The 18,688-nt window shown below is 39.5% G+C and overlaps 1 protein-coding gene across 6 annotated transcripts in view; it reads right to left on the minus strand.

Annotated features, from left to right (window-relative positions):
* Positions 1-18,688, minus strand: part of LOC106085679 (slowpoke-binding protein) — a 374,280-nt gene that overhangs the window by 44,817 nt on the left and 310,775 nt on the right. For all 6 annotated transcript variants that reach the window (XM_059364530.1, XM_013250014.2, XM_013250013.2 and 3 more), the window contains 3 exons: positions 8,037-8,244; positions 7,721-7,957; positions 3,112-3,293 (listed from right to left, as the gene is read on the minus strand). In XM_059364530.1, coding sequence (XP_059220513.1) covers positions 3,112-3,293; positions 7,721-7,957; positions 8,037-8,244 — 627 coding nt within the window. The remainder of the gene's footprint in view (positions 1-3,111; positions 3,294-7,720; positions 7,958-8,036; positions 8,245-18,688) is intronic.

Here is an 18,688-nt window from a genome sequence, read left to right on the forward strand (position 1 = left end):
TATTCACCTCAGGCGTATTTGGAGTGAACAATGTGGATGAAGATTTGGTGGCAGATATCTTCAGATTTCTTGCAGCGAAATATGAGGCAAGTTCGTTGAGGTAGACGTTCAACCTATCGCAGATGTTAACAATGGGTGGGGGGCCTGATGTCATGATTGTACAATCGTCCGCATATGATAAGATCTTTATGCCGTCTAGAGGAGTTGGAATGGAGGATGTGTAGAGGTTAAACAGTGTCGGAGATATCACCCCCGCTTGGGGAACTCACTTTTTCACTCTACGGTGCATCGACTTCTTATCCCTAAATTCCACAAATGACTAGCGACCAAACAGATAATTCGCGACCCAGTAACCATTAGCCAGTAGGTTAGCGGGGATTTTTTTGTTGATAACAAATAAGCTGATGACAACAACCTCTTCCATTCATATTTATTCGACCATTGACCGAGTCTTCGAGAAACTAAAGATAAAACACGAATTAGGCATGACACTGTGGGGTTGAACAATTTTTTTTATACCCACCACCGAAGGATGGGGGTGTATTCATTTTGTCATTCCGTTTGCAACACATCGAAATATCCATTTCCGACCCTATAAAGTATATATATTCTTGATCAGCGTAAAAATCTAAGACGGTCTAGCCATGTCCGTCCGTCTGTCCTTCTGTCTGTTAAAATCACGCTACAGTCTTCAAAAATAGAGATATTGAGCTGAAACTTTGCACAGATTCTTTTTTTGTTCAAAAGCAGGTTAAGTTTGAAGATGGGCTATATCGGACTATATCTTGATATAGCCCCCATATAGACCGATCCGACGATTTGGGGTCTTAGGCCCATAAAAACCACATATATTATCCGATATGGTGAAATTTGGGACAGTGAGTTGAGTTAGGCCCTTCAACATATTTCTTCAATTTGGATCAGATCAGTTCAGATTTGGATATAGCTGGCATATTGACCGATCCACCGATTTAGGGTCTTAGCCCCATAAAAGCCACATTTATTATGCGATTTTGCTGAAATTTGGGACAATGAGTTGTGTTAGGCCCTTTGACATCTATCGTCAATTTGGCTCAGATCGGTTCAGATTCGGATATAGCTGCCATATAGACCGATCCTCCGATTTAGGGTCTTAGGCCTATAAAAGCTACATTTATTAGCCGATTTTGCTGAAATTTGGGACAATGAGTTTCGTCAGGCCCTTCGACATCCTTCGTCAATTTGGCTCAGATCGGACCAGATTTGGATATAGCTGCCATATAGACCGATCCTCCGATTTAGGGTCTTAGGCCCATAAAAGCCACATTTATTATCCGATTTTGCTGAAATTTGGGACAATGAGTTGTGTTAGGCCTTTTGACATCCATCGTCAATTTGGCTCAGATCGGTTCAGATTCGGATATAGCTGCCATATAGACCGATCCTCCGATTTGGGGTCTTAGGCCTATAAAAGCTACATTTATTATCCGATTTTGCTGAAATTTGGGACAATGAGTTTCGTCAGGCTCTTCGACATCCTTCGTTAATTTGGCTCAGATCGGACCAGATTTGAATATAGCTGCCATATAGACCGATCCTCCGATTTAGGGTCTTAGGCCCATAAAAGGCGCATTTAATGTCCGATGTCGCCGAAATTTGGGACAGTGAGTTAGGTTAAGCCCCTTGACATACTTCTGCATTATGGCACAGATCGGTCTAGATTTGCATATAGCCGCCATATAGACCGATCTCTCGGTTTTAAGTTTTGGGGCTATAAAAAGCGCATTTATTGTCCGATGTCGCCGCAATTTGGGACAGTGAGTTGTGTTGGGCCCTTTAACATCCTTCTTCAATTTCACTCAGATCGATCCAAATTTGGATATAGCTGTCATATAGACCGATCTCTCGATTTAATGTTTTGCGCCCATAAAAGGCGCATTTATTGTCCAATGTTGCCGAAATTTGGCACAGGAAGTTAAGTTAAACCCCTTCAAATATTTCCGCAATTTGGTCTACATCGATGACGATTTGAATATAGCTGCCATATAGACTGATATCTCGATTTAAAGTCTTGGCCCCACGCTACAGTCTTCCCCAAAAAAGCCGCATTTATAATCCGATTTAACTGAAACACATTGACTTATGTTAGGCTTTTCGACACCCATGTTGTATATGGCTTAGATCGGTTTCCTTTAGATATAGCTACCAATTGTTATACACAATTGAACAATTACTTGTACTTATTAGTATTTGGTCCAAATCGGATCATATTTCAATATAACTGCTATGTGACTTAAGGTATGCAATTTTCAGCGGATTTTGATGAAAGGTGGTTTACATATATACCCGAGGTGGTGGGTATCCAAAGTTCGGCCCGGCCGAACTTAACGCCTTTTTACTTATTGAATTTTAATGTAGGGAAGACACAGTGCTGTTGCCCGACATATTTTTTGGGAAGACGTTTTGCACGGGAATTGTCGTCAGCATAAGGAGGGGATAACCACCGCTGTAAACGTTGAACATCAGGATTCGAAACCAGGCGTTCAGCGTCATAGGCGGACATCTATTGTTACATCAACTCTACCTATCTTCCACTCCAAGTATTGAATTTCTGAATACTTTGCTTCTCTTCAGACATTTGCATCAATTGTGCTTTAATTAAATTCATGTTGTAATGCAATTCGTCTGTACAACTTGCCGCACACAATTCAAAGTACAGGGTTTATAAGTTACAACCCCAAACGAACCTTCATAAGCCTTTTTACCTGTTTTCTTTTCTACATTGTGAATTTAAGCTTGAAATACAAAAAGTTTACAATGTATAGGGTCAAAGTCATAGAAATCCGTTTAACATGTTTGATGGCAATTTTCTTTTTGCCCCAATAGCACCCCCACACACACTCAGGATTATTGCGTGAAAGGACTAATCGCAATTAAGGCAATTATCGACAGCATTCAAATACCTCACAAATGTTTAATTAAAAGTATGGCAAATGTACAAAAGTGTTTGTGCGTGTGTGTTCGTGTGTGTGTGTTTATGCAAGTATGTAACCATTATTTTGTAAATTCAATATAATGTGATGTTTACACAATAAACCAACATTCGATAATGCATTCTTGCAATGACCTTACCTGGCAGCACCATTTTGTAGAATCACATTACCACTGTGCAAATGACCATGCAGGGGAAAGCCACGCTCCTTCAGAAATAGCAGAGCCTCCAGTATTTGGCGTCCCAAGCGTTGAACTTGCGTGACTGGCAGGCCATTGGGTTTTCGCGTATATTTACGTGACCATGGCTCGTTCCATTGGGCCTAGAATTGTGAGGTGGTGAGGGAAAGAAAACAAATCAACATAAAAGTTTAGAATAAATGCGAGAATTCATGCAAATTACATTAGTAATTGTTGAAACCCGTCGAAAGACTAGTCATCCGTACGTTACAAATCCCCCACACATGGTGGCAACCCAGCCCCCATCTGGCATGACAATTAAAATGAAAATGTTTGGTTTTGCCTCTTGATTACATTTCTTAATTGCAAACGCTAGTTCTTTGTGGTCATGGTCAGATACCCTCAATTATTTTATTCAGAGCAAAGGGATCTAAATGTTGGCGTACTTGTTTACACGCTTTGGAACACTTGTTAGCCTGCTATTTGTACGAGTACTTGTATGCAACAAATAAAGCGGAGCAAGGCTGCAAGATTATTAGTCGGACAATCGATCTATGTATTTGAAAAGCATTGGTACATGGTTGACATTTTTTTATACCCTCCACCATAGGATGGGGGTATACTAATTTCTTCATTCTGTTTGTAACACCTCGAAATATGCGTCGTTTTTAGTCGAACTAGGCATGTCCGTCCGTCTGTCTGTCGAAAACTAGCTAACTTTTGAAGGAGTAAAGCTAGCCGCTTGAAATTTTCCACAATTGTCGGTTGGGATTGTAAATGGGCCAAATCGGTCCATGTTGCGATATAACTGCCATATAAACCGATATTGGGTCTTGACTTCTTGAGCCTCTAGAGGACGCAATTCTCGTCCGATTTGACTGTAATTTTGCACGTGGGGTTTTGGTATCACTTCCAGCATTTGTGCGAAGTATGGTTCAAATCGGAAAATTAAATTTTGCACGTAGTGTTTTAATAGCACTTCCAACAACTATGCTAAGTATGAGTCAAATCGGTTCATAACCTGATATAGCTGTCATATAAAGCGATCTTGGGTCTTGACTTCTTGAGCTTTTAGAAGGCGCAATTCTTATCCGATTTGACTGTAATTTTGCACGTGGGGTTTTGGTATCACTTCCAACATTCTTGCAAAGTATGGTCCAAATCGGTTCATAACCTTGTATAGGTGTTATATAAACTGATCTTGGATCTTAACTTATTGAGCCGCTAGAGGGCGCAATTCTCATCCGATCCGGCTTAAATTTTGCATGAGGTGTTTTGATATGACTTCCAATAAACTGTGGTGAGTATGGCGCAAATAGGTACATAACCTGATATAGCTGCCATATAAATTGATCTGGAACCTTGACTTCTTGAGCCTCTAGAGAGCGCAATTCTCATCCGATTTGTCACAAATTTTGTACAACGCCTTCTCCCATGGCCTTTAACATATGTGTGCAATATGGTCTGAATCGATCTATAGCTTGATACAACTCCCATATAAATCGATCTCCCGATTTTGCTTCTTGAGCCCCGAATCGGACAATAACTTGATATAGCTCCTTCTCCTCCGTCCGTATTCATTATCTTTGTTTGTCTAAAAAGAGATGCTGAACAAAGAACTCGATAGATGCAATCAATGGTGGAGGGTAAATAAGATTCGGCCCGGCCGAACATAGCACGCTTTTATTTGTTTAATATTTGTTGTTGTTATCCTAAAACAGCTTTGATGAGCTCGGTCTGAATGGATCTAAAAGGACAACAAAAAAACATTTGTACAATATAAATACATTTAAGCCCCATGGCCCCACAATCATAGGATGGGGGCATATTAATCTAGTCATTCCGATTCTAACACCTCGAAAATTCGTCTAAGACCCGATATTCTTGATCGTCTCGAAGTTCTGAGTCGATCTAGACACATCCGTCCATCCGTTTGTCGAAATCACAATAGCGGTTGAACGCGTAAAGCTAGCCTCTCGAAATTTTGCACAGACACTTAATATTGTTATAGGTCATTGGGGATTGCAAATGGACCATATCGATTGAGATTTAGATAAAGCTCCCATATAAACCGATCTCCCGATTTGACTTCTTGAGCCTATGGCAGCCGCAATTTTTTCCGGATTTGGCTGAAATTTTGCAGGTAGTGTTCTGGTAAGACTTTCAACAAATGTGCAAAGTACGGGTTGAAACCGGTCTGTAAACTGATATAGCACCCATATAAACTCCAGATTTGACTTCTTGAGCCTATGGCAGCCGCAATTTTGGTCGGATTTGGCTTAAATTTTGCACATAGTTTTCTGTTATAACTTCCAACAACAGTGCATGTCCAAAGCGCTCTATACCCTGATATTGCTCCTATGTAAACCGGTCTCTCGATCATCCTTGTTCGCTTCCTAGAAGCTATAATTTTTACTGGTTTGACAGAAGTTTGGTATGTAGAATAAAATTAAAGGGCTTCACCTAAATTTTGGTTAGGTTAGGTTTAAGTGGCAGTCTGCCATCACGCACACTTAGACGTTTCATCCATTGTGATACCACAGGAACAGAAGAAGGAATATGCCTTCTAGCCCAATAACGTGCGATTGTTCACATCCGCTAAATCAGACAGGTTCTCAAAGAAATGAGAATTTAAAAAGGAACTCCTTCTGACTGCTAGTGCGGGACACACACACAGAAAGTGTTCTATAGTCTCTTTTTCTTCGATGTCCTCACAGCTTCTGCAAAATTCGTTGTTGGCAACTTTCAGTCTGTCGGCATGATTTCCGATTATTCTAGCCCCCTCTTTGTGGCCATCTATCATTCGCTGTCCTTCGGGCCTGGTCCTGAAAACTTAGCTTACATGTCGCTAGAGACATACCCACACAGATTCCAGTATCCCTGGAATGTGTAGGATAGTCTCGCAAGCTCGTCCGCTTTACAATTCCCTGGACATCTCAGATGGTGTCGCCCTCGGTGCGGCTGTGATGCACAAACAAGTCATCCTTTGTATTTGGTTAAGTATTGAGTAGCAGGTGGATTTTTGATGTGCCGTCCGCCATACCACAACACCATTTAGCATTATTGGTCTGACAACTGCAGTATATACCCAATGCATGACACGCGGTCTAAACCCCCAACTTTTGCCAATGGCCCTCTTGCAAGTGTATAGAGCGAGAGTTGCCTTTCTTGCCCTTTTCAAAATGTTGGATTTGAAGTTCAATTTCCTGTCCAGCAAAACGCCCAGACATTTCGCGCTTTCTGTAAATGGAACATTCTCTCCTCCCAAGGAGACAGGTGTTACTGTAGGTAACTTGTATCTTCTTCTGAAAAGAACTACTTCTTCTTGGACGGATTTACAACTAAACCACTTTCCGTAACACATTTCGCATTTCCACATAGATCTTCTTGTTCCACGTAGAGCTTCTTCTTAGAGTGCTGGGAATCTTTCCCCTAACCGCAATTGCCACGTCATCATCATGCGAGACCACTTTTACACATTTTTCTTCCAGAGACAATAATATATTGTTAATGGCTATACTCAACTTAAGAGCAAACAGTACACCTCCTTGAGGCGTTCGCTCTCCCGACCCATCTTCTTAGATCCAAAGATCCCAAGCCTGCCATAATGCATCTTTTAGTAAGTAAGTTATTAATAAACATTCTTACGGTAGAGTTGATGCCTAAAAACTCCAACTCCTTCATGATTGACGTCCGTTTTACATTATTTAAAGCTCCTTCATTGTCAACAAATGCTACCATTGTATATTCCTTGTCAGCGAGAGAACCCTGTATGTAGACGACTAGGTCGTGAAGGGCTCTTTCAGCGGACTTGCCTTTACTATATGCATGCTGCTGCCGCGACAAGCGATCTCCATGGATCTTTGCTCTAAGATATGTTTCTATAAACCTCTCAGGAGTCTTCAGCATAAAGGATGACAGACTAATAGAACGAAAATCTTTCGCTTTCGTGTGGTAGGGTTTTCCTGCTTTCGGAATGAAAATGACGACACGAAAGTCATTTTCATTTCATGAACACAGGTATATATGACATTCTGATATAAGCAGAGTATATCTCCCTAAGCCAGGGAACCAGTCTATCAGACATAGCTTGTAATTCAACTTAAAGAGTTGAAACTTTGGGTTTAAAGTTAGTTAGGTTTTAAACCGAATTCAATCCACTGGGTATGTACTGCAATTGTCAGATCTTTAATGCTATATGTTGTTGTGGTCTGGTGGACGGCGCTTCAAAAGTCCACTTACTGTTTAATAGTCATCCGGATCCAAAGGATGGCTTGTTTATGCATAACAGCCGCACTAAGGACGACACCAATTGATGCATTGAATTTAATGCCTCTGGACATTGTAGAGAGGCAGATTGATGCAGATCCAGATTTCATGAATTTTTCTGAATTCTACCACCACCACCACCATAATTTAGTCATTCCGTTTGCAACACCTCGAAAAATTGATCTGCGACCCCATAAAGTATATACATTCTTGATCGTCTGGACATTTTGAGTCGATCTAGCCATGTCCGTCCGTCCGACTGTTGAAATCACGATAAAAATTGATCATGTGATATGCTTACCTTATATATTAAGTCTTTGAGACTTCCCCTTGAATTGAACGGTGTCACCAAGCAGGCGAAATTCCCCGAACTGATATGAAGGAAACCCAAATCAAGCACTGGATATATGTAAGGGTGATGTAGGGAACCCAAGAGTTCCATAAGTATATTTTTGGGACTATCATTGGGTGATAGATCTTCAAAGGCAACACAATCTGGTGGCAGGGTTAACATGGTCATCAAACGATCGGTGCGCACCTGAAGAAGTAAAGAAAATAAGGGAAAAAAATTGGATATAAGCTGAAACAGAAAAGGTAAAACATTTTTACAAACTTACCGAAGAATCGGTTACCAAGAACCAATTTTTCCCATGCCTAGAACCGATCTCATCCAAATGGGCTATCACTTCGTAACGGCCATTTGAGTTTTGTATCCATTCCTGCGTAGCATTAAGGGCCTTCTCACGTTGCGCCCTTTCGCGGGGCGAACGTTCGACTATGCCATTGCCACTATCTAATGCTGAGTACTGATATTTGATATTGGGTCTGCAAAGTGTTAAGGAACAATAGACAAGGCCATAGGTTAGTCTCTTCCACTCTCATAGGAAATTAAAACAAGCTTCTGTAAACTAAAACGATTTACTTAGGCTTATGTAGTTAGAGTAACTTTCAAACAAAGATGTATTATATACGTAGGTAGTACTTAAAAATCAAACTAAAATTATTGCTATAATACTTTGTAATAACGATACATTTTAATGGCCATATGGGTTAGTAGTGGTATGAGTATGGAAGTTAAATACATTCTCTGTTAGTTGATTCATCTGTCGTTAGCACCATCAATGAATAAGTATACCATGAACAATATTAATACGTAATTACTTGACGTCATTGACTAACTAGCTGACTAACTAGGTAAGTAAGTATGGTAGTACGTATGTAGGTGTGTGTGTGTTTGATAACGTAATTAATGACATATTTCATACAATTGGACGACAGTGATGATGGTATGCCTTTATGTGGCACTTGACATGTGCCCATTATAGTTATAATAAATGATGTTAGAAATTTCTTGAAGATTTTAGGGACGGCTTCTGTTTTTAAACAGGGTAGTATACACTGGAAAAATTTATGCATAAACATGGTTTAAAATGTTAAAAAATAAGTTTACACTTTTGTTAAAGTCTTCTTTGTTATTTAAACAATAGTGGCATTTTTGGTTGGGACAAAATGGTCACTATATGGCAATAGCTTGTAGAAAATTCGTACTTTCAATATCACAATAAAACAAGTAAGAGCGTGCTAAGTTCGGCCGGGCCGAATCTTATATACCCTCCACCATGAATCGCATTTGTCGAGTTCTATGCGCGGTATCTCTTTTTAGGCAAACAAAGAATATTGAATAAGAACAGTTGCGCTATTGGAGCTATATCAAGTTATAGTCCGGTTTGGACCATAAATGAATGTTGGACATTGTAGAATGTCTTTGTGTTATATTTCAGTTCATTCGGATAATAATTGCGCCTTGTAGGGGCTCAAGAAGCAACATCGGGAGATAGGTTTATATGGGAGCTGTATAAAGCTATTGATCGATTCAGACCATATTAGACACGTATGTTGAAGGTCATGAGAGAAGCCGTTGCACAAAATTTCTGCCAAATCGAATTAGAATTGCACCCTCTAGAGGCTCAAGAAGTCAAAATCCCAGATCGGTTTATATGGAAGCTATATCAGGTTATGTACCGATTTGCGCAATACTAAGCACTGTTATTGGAAGTCATATAAAAACACCTCATGCAAAATTTCAGCCAAATCGGATGATAATTGCGCGCTCTATTGGCTCAAGAAATCAAGTTCCACGATCGGATTATATGACAGCTATACCAACACAGTTGTTTCAAATGATACCAAAACACCACGTGACAAATTTCAGTCAAATCGGACGGCAATTGCGGCATCTAGGGGCTTAAGAATTCAAGACCCTAGATCGGTTTATATGACAGCTATATCAAAACATGGACCGATTTGAACCATACTCAGCGAAATTGTTGGAAGTGATACCAAAATACTACGTGCAAAATCGGATCATCAATCGGTCAAATCGGATAAGAATTACGCCCTCTTGAGGCTCAAGAAGTCAAGACCCAAGATCGGTTTATATGGCAGCTATACCAAAACATGGACCGATTTGGCCCATTGACAATCCCAACCGACCTACACTAATAAAAAGCATTTGTGCAAATTTTCAAGCGGCTAGCTTTACTCCTTCGAAAGTTAGCGTGCTTTCGACAGACGGACGGACATGGCTAGATCGACATAAAATTTCACGACGATCAAGAATATACATACTTTATGGGGTCTCAGCCGCATATTTCGAGGTGTTACAAACAGAATGACGAAATTAGTATACCCCCATCCTATGGGGAAGGGTTTAAAAATGCTGAATGCGATGTACTTTAAAGATGGTTCTCCATAAAAGTATAAGAATTCATTTGAAATATCACAAGTTCGATGGACGGACGAACAAGACACGTTTGTTTGGCAGTAGGCAGCGGGATCACTTGGGATAGTTATAATCTGCTAATTCAAGTTTTCAAAGAAATAAGAACAACAAGTAAAAAGGCGTTAAATTTGGCCGGGCCGAACTTTGGATACCCACCACCTCAGGTATATATGTAAACCACCTTTCGTCAAAATCCGGTAAAAAATGCATACCTTATGCCACATAGCAGCAATATCGAGATATGTTCCGATTTGGATAAAATACTAATAAGTACAAGTCATTGTTCAATTGTGTCTAACAAAATATTGATCTTTTTAGAAGCTATATCTAAAAGTAAACCGATCTGAACCATATACGACACGGATGTCGAAAAGCCTAACATAAGTCACTGTGTCAAATTTAAGTGAAATCGGATTATAAATGCACCTTTTATGGGGCCAAGACTTTAAATCGAGATATCGGTCTATATGGCAGCTATATCCAAATCTGGCCCGTATGGGCCAAGTTGCAGAAAAATGTCCCAAATTTTGGCGAACTTGGACAAAAATTCGTCTTTTATGGCCCCAAAACCTTAAATAGAGAGATCGGTCTATATGACAGCTATATCAAAATCTGGGCCGATCTGAGCCATATTGAAGAAAAATGTCGAAGGGCCCAACACAACTCACTGTAACAAATTTTAGCAACATCGGACAATAAATGCGCCTTTTATGGACCCAAAACATTAAATCGAGAGATCTGTCTATACGGCAGCTATATCCAAATCTGGACCGATCTGAATCAAATTGAAGAAGGATGTCGAAGGACCTAACACAACTCACTGTCCCAAATTTCTGCGACATCAAACAATAAACGCGCATTTTATGGCCCCAAAACCTAAAACCGAGAGATCGGTCTAAATGGCAGCTGTATCCAAATCTGGACCGATCTGTGCCATATTACAAAAGTATGTCGAGTGCCTTAACATAACTCACTGTCCCAAATTTTGGCGACATCGGACAATAAATGCGCTTTTTATGGCCCCAAAACCTAAAACCGAGAGATTGGTCTATATCGCAGCTATATCCAAATCTAGACCGATCCGTGCCACATTGCAGAAGTATGTCAAGAGACTTAACATAACTCACTGTCCTAAGTTTCAGCAAAATCGGAAAATAAATGTGGCTTTTATTGGCCTAAGACCCTAAATCGGAGCATCGGTCTATATGGCAGCTATATTCAAATCTGAACCGATCAGGGCCAAATTGAAGAAGGATGTCAAAGGGCCTAACACAACCCACTGTCCTAATTTTCAGCAAAATCGGATAATAAATGTGGTTTTTATGGCCCCAAGACCTTAAATTGAGAGATCGGTCTATATGGCAGCTATATCCAAACCTGAACCGATCTGGGCCAAATTGAAGAAGGATGTCGACTGGCCTAACACAACTGACTGTCCAAAATTTCAGTAAAATCAGATAATAAATGTGGCTTCGAAAACAGATCTCCAAGACTGTGCCTCCGGTAGCAACGTCTCGCACTCGATCTCAAATGTCATCTCCGGTATCGGAAACCTCTTCTATTTCATCAAGTTTTCATATCGTCGCTTCGATTACACCGCGATGGCAGGGCCTGCTCCTATACTCTATCCATTCTCCCATCGTCTTAAGTCTCTTAGCCGCTGTGCCTGCCACACACCTAATCTGTATATTTATGGGCCGCTTGTCTATAATAGTCTCCAGTGTCCTGGTGGGTGTGATCCTCATCGCTCCGCCTATGCCAAGACAACGTGTTCTCTGAACCTGTTGTAGTATCCTAACGTTGCACTCTTTCTCCATCGCAGTCCACCAAACTACTGAAGCATAAGAAAGTATTGGTCTAATCAAGCTCTTGTAGAGTTGGTGGTTCTGAGTCCTAGGATTCAGAACCCATTTCGAGACTGCGACCCGTCCAAATAGCCATTTTTGCGTTTTACTAGCCAAAATTATTATCCCATTTGGCTAAAATTTTGCAGGATGATTCTATGAGCACCGAGACACTTTCGCCTAACTGTAATAGCCATGGCATTAGCATACCCAACCACATCTTCTCTGAGACAATAATTTCTTGTTAATTGCTTTATTCTAAAGTAACGGACACAGATCCAAAGCTTTCTTAAATAAGTCTTTAGGTAGAGTTCCTTTACGGTACAGTTTTTTGCTTCTTAATGATTAATGTCGGTATTGCATTATTGCAGGCATCCTCAATGACAAGAAATGCTACCAATATATATTCCATGACTACGAAAGAACCTTCTCTGTAATTGATAAAAGAGTGTTTCAGTGAAATTTCCCTTGCCATAGGCGTTCTGTTGTCGAGGCAGACGATCCTTAGGAATCTTCTTCATCAGAATTATTAACATAAAGTATGACAGACTTATAGGGAAAAAAATCTTTGTTTTCGGGTGATTAAGTTTTCCTTCCTTTGAAATGTCATTTCAAAATGACATGTGATATTTAGCAATAGTAATTTTTATGTGTCATATATCCAACAAAGTTGATTTTCATTTTAAGAGCGAAATATTTTTCCTATCCACCAAGCTACCCTAAAGTGCAATTTTATCTAAAAATTCTGTGCAGCAATCATAGTTTGTACATCAGTGTTTGAGCTTGCTGTTCGTTTTAAAAGTTCTATGAGTAAAACTTTGTGAATAATTATTTTTATGACCCACTTAATTGTTGCAATTTCAGTTTGGCTTAGTTGCTATTTGTGCATTAGACATCTTAACAATTTAACAACTTAAAAAGTAGATTTGTATAAATTTTTGTGAAGAATGAAATGATGACAGCGAAAAGCATTTTCTCTCTCTCTCTCTCTGTGCAGATGAAGTTTGTGGGTCATCTTTGGCAAGTTTGCTTGAAACGTGAAAATTCCAAAGTTGAAGAGAGAAAGTTCAAATATACACATATATCGTTGTTGCTGTAGATGACCATAAAATGGTAGTTGGCTACTTCTCAGCTAATGAAAATGTCTAGATTCTTAAAATAGCTAATCAGAAAGAAAGATAACTGCTTAAAGAATTTTTCGCCTTTTGGTGCAAAAGAAAGGAAAAACAAGTAAAAGCGTACTAAGTTCGGCCGGGCAGAATCTTATATACCCTCCACCATGGATCGCATTTGTCGAGTTCTTTTCCCGGTATCTCTTCTTAGGCAAAAAAGCATATAAGAAAAGATTTGCTCTGCTATTAGAAGGATATGAAGATATGGTCAGGTTTGGACCACAATTAAATTATATGTTGGAGACCTGTGTAAAATGTCAGCCAATTCGAATAGGAATTGCGCCCTTTGGGGGCTCAAGAAGTAAAATAGAGATAACGATTTATATGGGAGCTGTATCGGGCTATAGACCGATTCAGACCATAATAAACACGTATGTTGATGTTCATGAGAGGATCCGTTTTGCTAAAAATGTATGCAAAATAAATTTAATTGAAGGGCATAATTTTATTCTACATACCAAACTTAACGCAAACCGGCAAAAAGTAAAGCTTTTAGGAAGGGATCAAGGATAATCGACTGACCGGTTGTACGGTCCAAATCAGTCTACCATTTCATAGATTAATTTAAACCGTATTTGGCACAGTTGTTGGAAGTCGTAACAGAACACTGCATGCAAAATTTCAGCCAAATCGGACAAAAATTGCGGCTTGTAAGTCAAATTGGGAGATCGGTTTATATGGGAGCTATATCAGGTTATGGACTGATATGGACCGTACTTGGCACAGTTGTACGGTTTATATACTTGGCATAGTTGTTGAAAGTCATAACAAAATCCTATCTGCTCAATATCAGCCAAATCGGACAAAAATTGCGGCTTGTAAAGTCTCAAGAAGTAAAATCGGGAGATTGGTTTAAATGTTCAGAGTAAAGACCGGTTTGTAAGGGCTTAAGAAGCCAAATCGGGAGATAGGTTTATATGGGAGCTATATCCGGTTATAGACCGATTCTGACCTTACTAAGCACAATTCTTGGAAGTCATAACAGAACATCATACGCAAAATTTCAGCCACATCGGACAAAAATTGCAGCATGTAAGGGCTCAATAAGTCAAATCGGGAGATCGGTTTGTATGGGAGTTTTTTCTAGGTTATAGACCGATTTGGACCGTACTTAGAACAGTTATTGAAAGTCATAACAGAACACCACATGCAAAATTTCAGCCACATCGGACAAAAATTGCGGCTTCTAGGGGGTGAAGAAGTCAAATCGATAGATCGGTTTATTTGGGAGCTTTATCCACATATGAACCGATATGGCCCATTTGCAATCTCCAAAATTTGTGTAAAATTTCAAGCGGCTAGCTTTACCCGCTTGTCCGCTTTCGTGATTTCGACAGAGGAACGGAACTGGCCAGATCGACTCAGAACGTCGAGACGATCAAGAATATATACTTTATGGAGTCTTAGACGAATATTTCGAGGTGTTACAAACGGAATGACTAGATTAGTATACTCCCATCCTTTGGTGGTGGGTATAAAAATTTTCTTCATTGAGGTTTATCTAATTATGACATGGGTAGAATTATTTCAATTATAAGGAAGTTATATATTAATGGCTTGGTCTCATAGTTCAATTTTTATTATATCATGAAAAGATAGCTATTGATTTTGTAGTTCATACTCTCATACTTAAAATATGTGAATATCATTATCAAATAGTGTTTATAACATTCCCAAACTATTGCAGTATACAACTCATACAACTAAAAATTAATTATGGACGCAAATTTTCAATTTTTGTCCCCCTAAATGCCGTAGACGATTAATGAACTTAATCAGTATTATGCAGGATCAGATTACAAATTGCCAAACAATCTTCTAGAAGTTATTGTTATTGTCATTTGAGCCAATTCCCTATATGATAGTGCACATTGGTTTTGAAGCCATTTTCTATTGGCAGAGTTGTGAGGAAGAAACTCACGTAGAGAACAAAGTCTTGCGTTTAAGAAGTCATATTGAAGCAATCGGCCTAGAGATATTAATCTTTGTAGAATTATAGATCCAAGGCTGGCCTTAATATATATTGAGGTAAGTGAGTTGTTCATCAACTTTCCTACGGTAATAAAAACGCCTTGAGTTTCCAGCTTCCTCATAACTGTTATCGGTATAATACTAATGAAGGCAACCTCAATATGAAGTAATGCTACCATTTTGTATTCCTTGACCAAAAAACCTTTATTGTAGTCGAATAAGTCTTGAAGGTCTGTTTCCGACTAACCCTCACTATAGGCATATTGTTTCGCGAGACACGCAATCCTTTGATTTCATCTCATATATAAAAACTCACAAACGGCTGAACCGACTACTTTAAATTTTCACAGATTGTGTATATTGGTTTTGAAGGAAACATATGCTATATAATTTTTTGATATCGGGAGGGGGGAGGACCTCCTCCTTAGACCAAAAGTACTACCCAAAAATAAAAGTGGACCGACCGGGACAATATGGGATTCAAATGAAAGTTATTCAAGAGTAGAGTACGAATTTCATAATAAAAGTTGGGTCCAAGAACCTGGGGGGCCGCCCCAGTCCCAAAACCCCTTAAAATATGTTTATTTAACGATCATGACAAAATGGGACTCAAATGAAAGATATTCGGGAGTAGATTACGAATATGGTCAGGAAGTAGGAATAGGCTTTATAATTTATTGATAACGGAAGGGGCGGACCCTCCACCGTTACCCCAAAAACACCACCCAAAATCAAAAGTGGACCGATAAGGACAATATGGGTATCAAATGAAAACTATGCAAGAGTAGATAACGAATCTGGCATACAAATTCATGTCGATGTATAGGGGGTCACCCACCCCCACAAAAACGCCCAAAATGGGCACATTAGCCAATCACGGATATATGGGACTCGGTTTGTATGTTCCGTATAGACTAAAAACCGGCAGAATCAATTTTCTCGAATTTTTAGCATACTTTGTAGGTTGGTATAGAAGGAAATATAGGCTATATGCATTATCAGTATGGGAAGGGGGACGGACCCTCCCCCTTATGCCAAAAACACAACCCCAAAGTAAACCGACGGGGACAATATATATATCAAACGAAAGGTATTGGCGAGTAGAATACGAATATGGTATTAAAATTAGAGTCTGAGTAACCATCGGGCCGCCTCAAACCCAAAACTCCCCCAAATAGACATATTGGACGTTCATTTCAATATGGGCCTCAAATGAAAGGTATTCGGGATTATCGAATTCGAATCTGGAATACAAAATCAGATCGAAGTATAGAGGGTCACGCCACCCCTCAAAAACGCCTTAAGACCCATTATGACTAAATGTTACTTGGATGAACCGATTTTCTTAAAATTTTCATAGATTGTGTACGTTTGTCTGGAAGGAAACATAGGCAATATAACTTTTATACCCACCACCGAAGGATGGGGGTATATTCATTTTGTCATTCCGTTTGCAACACATCGAAATATCCATTTCCGACCCTATAAAGTATATATATTCTTGATCAGCGTGAAAATCTACAACGATCTAGACATGTCCGTCCGTCTGTCCGTCTGTTTGTTGAAATCACGCTACAGTCTTTAAAAATAGAGATATTAAGCTGAAACTTTGCACAGATTCTTTTTTTGTCCATAAGCAGGTTAAGCTCGAAGATGGGCTATATCGGACTATATCTTGATGTAGCCCCCACATAGACCGATCTGCCGATTTAGGGTCTTAGGCCAAAAAAAACCAAATTTATTATCCGATTTTGCTGAAATTTGGGACAGTAATTTGTGTTAGGCCCTTCGATATCCTTTGTCAATTTGGCTCAGATCGGTCCAGATTTGGATATAGCTGCCATATAGACCGATCCTCCGATTTAGGATATTAGTCCCATAAAAGCCACATTTATTAACCGATTATGCTGAAATTTGGGATAGTGAGTTGTGTTAGGCCCTTCGACATCCTTCGTTATTTTGGCCCAGATCGGTCCAGATTTGGATATAGCTGCCATATAGACCGATCCTCCGATTTAGGGTCTTAGGCCCATAAAAGCCACATTTATTATCCGATTTTGCTGAAATTTGGGACAGTGAGATGTGTTAGGATTTTCGACATCCTTCGTCAATTTGGTTCAGATCGGTCCAGATTTGGATATAGCTGTCATATAGACCGATCCTCCGATTTAGGGTCTTAGGGCCATAAAGCCACATTTATTATCCGATTTTGCTGAAATTTGGGATAGTGAGTTGTGTTAGGCCCTTCGACATCCTTCGTTAATTTGGCCTAGATCGGTTCAGATTTGGATATAGCTGCCATATAGACCGATCCTCCGATTTAGGGTCTTAGGCCCATAAAAGCCACATTTATTATCCGATTTTGCTGAAATTTGGGATAGTGAGTTGTGTTAGGCCCTTCGACATCCTTCATTAATATGGCCCAGATCGGTCCAGATTTGGATATAGCTGCCATATAGACCGATCCTCCAATTTAGGGTCTTAGGCCCATAAAAGCCACATTTATTATACGATTTAGCTGAAATTAGGGACAGTGAGTTAAGTTAAGCCCCTTGACATACTTCTGTAACTTGGTCCAAATCGGTCCAGATTTGGATATAGCTGCTATATGGACCGATATCTCGATTTAAAGTTTTGGCCCCATAAAAGGCGCATTTGAAATCCGATTTCACAGAAATTTGACACAGTGACTTATGTTAGGCTTTTTGACATCCGGTTCGTATATGATTAAGATCGGTTTATTTTTAGATATAGCTCTTGTAGTTATTAGTAATTGGTTTAAATCGGAACATATTTCGATATAACTGCTAGCGACATAAGGTATGCAATTTTCACCGGATTTTAATGACAGGTAGTTTACATATATACCCAAGGTGCTGGGTATCCAAAGTTCGGCCCGGCCGAACTTAACGCCTTTTTACTTGTTAGATATCGGGTGAAGGCGGACCCTCCCCCTTTTCACAAAAATGTCACCCATATCCGAAAGTGGTCCGATGGGCACAATAAGGGTATCAAATGAAAGGTATTGGACTCCAGAAAACGAATATGGTATTAAAATTTAAATCCAAAATTCCTCTAAACAGATATATTCGAAGTTCATGTCAATAGGGTACTCAAATGAAAGGTATTAGGCAGTAGGTTACAAATATGGCTTAAAACATTAGGTCCAAGTAATAGGAGGTCGCCCACCTCCAAATGGGCATATTAGCCGACCATGGCTATATGGGACTCAAATGAAAGGTATTAGGGTGTAGATAACGAACATGACATTAAAATTTGCGTTGAAGTCTAGGTGGCGCTTTTCCTCCTTAAGATACGTCAAATGTGTTATTTGACCCATTATGACAATATGGGACTCAAATGAAAGGTATTTGAGAGTGGAAAACGAATTTGATATCCAGTTTTTAAGCTAAGTGTTTTGGGGTACGCCCTAAAGCACCCCCTAAACTGAACTTCATATCCGGTGGGAATAAAGAATGAATTTGATATCTTTTTTCAGT

This window comes from Stomoxys calcitrans, chromosome 3 (assembly GCF_963082655.1).
Source record: "Stomoxys calcitrans chromosome 3, idStoCalc2.1, whole genome shotgun sequence".
Taxonomy (NCBI): Eukaryota; Metazoa; Arthropoda; class Insecta; order Diptera; family Muscidae; genus Stomoxys; species Stomoxys calcitrans.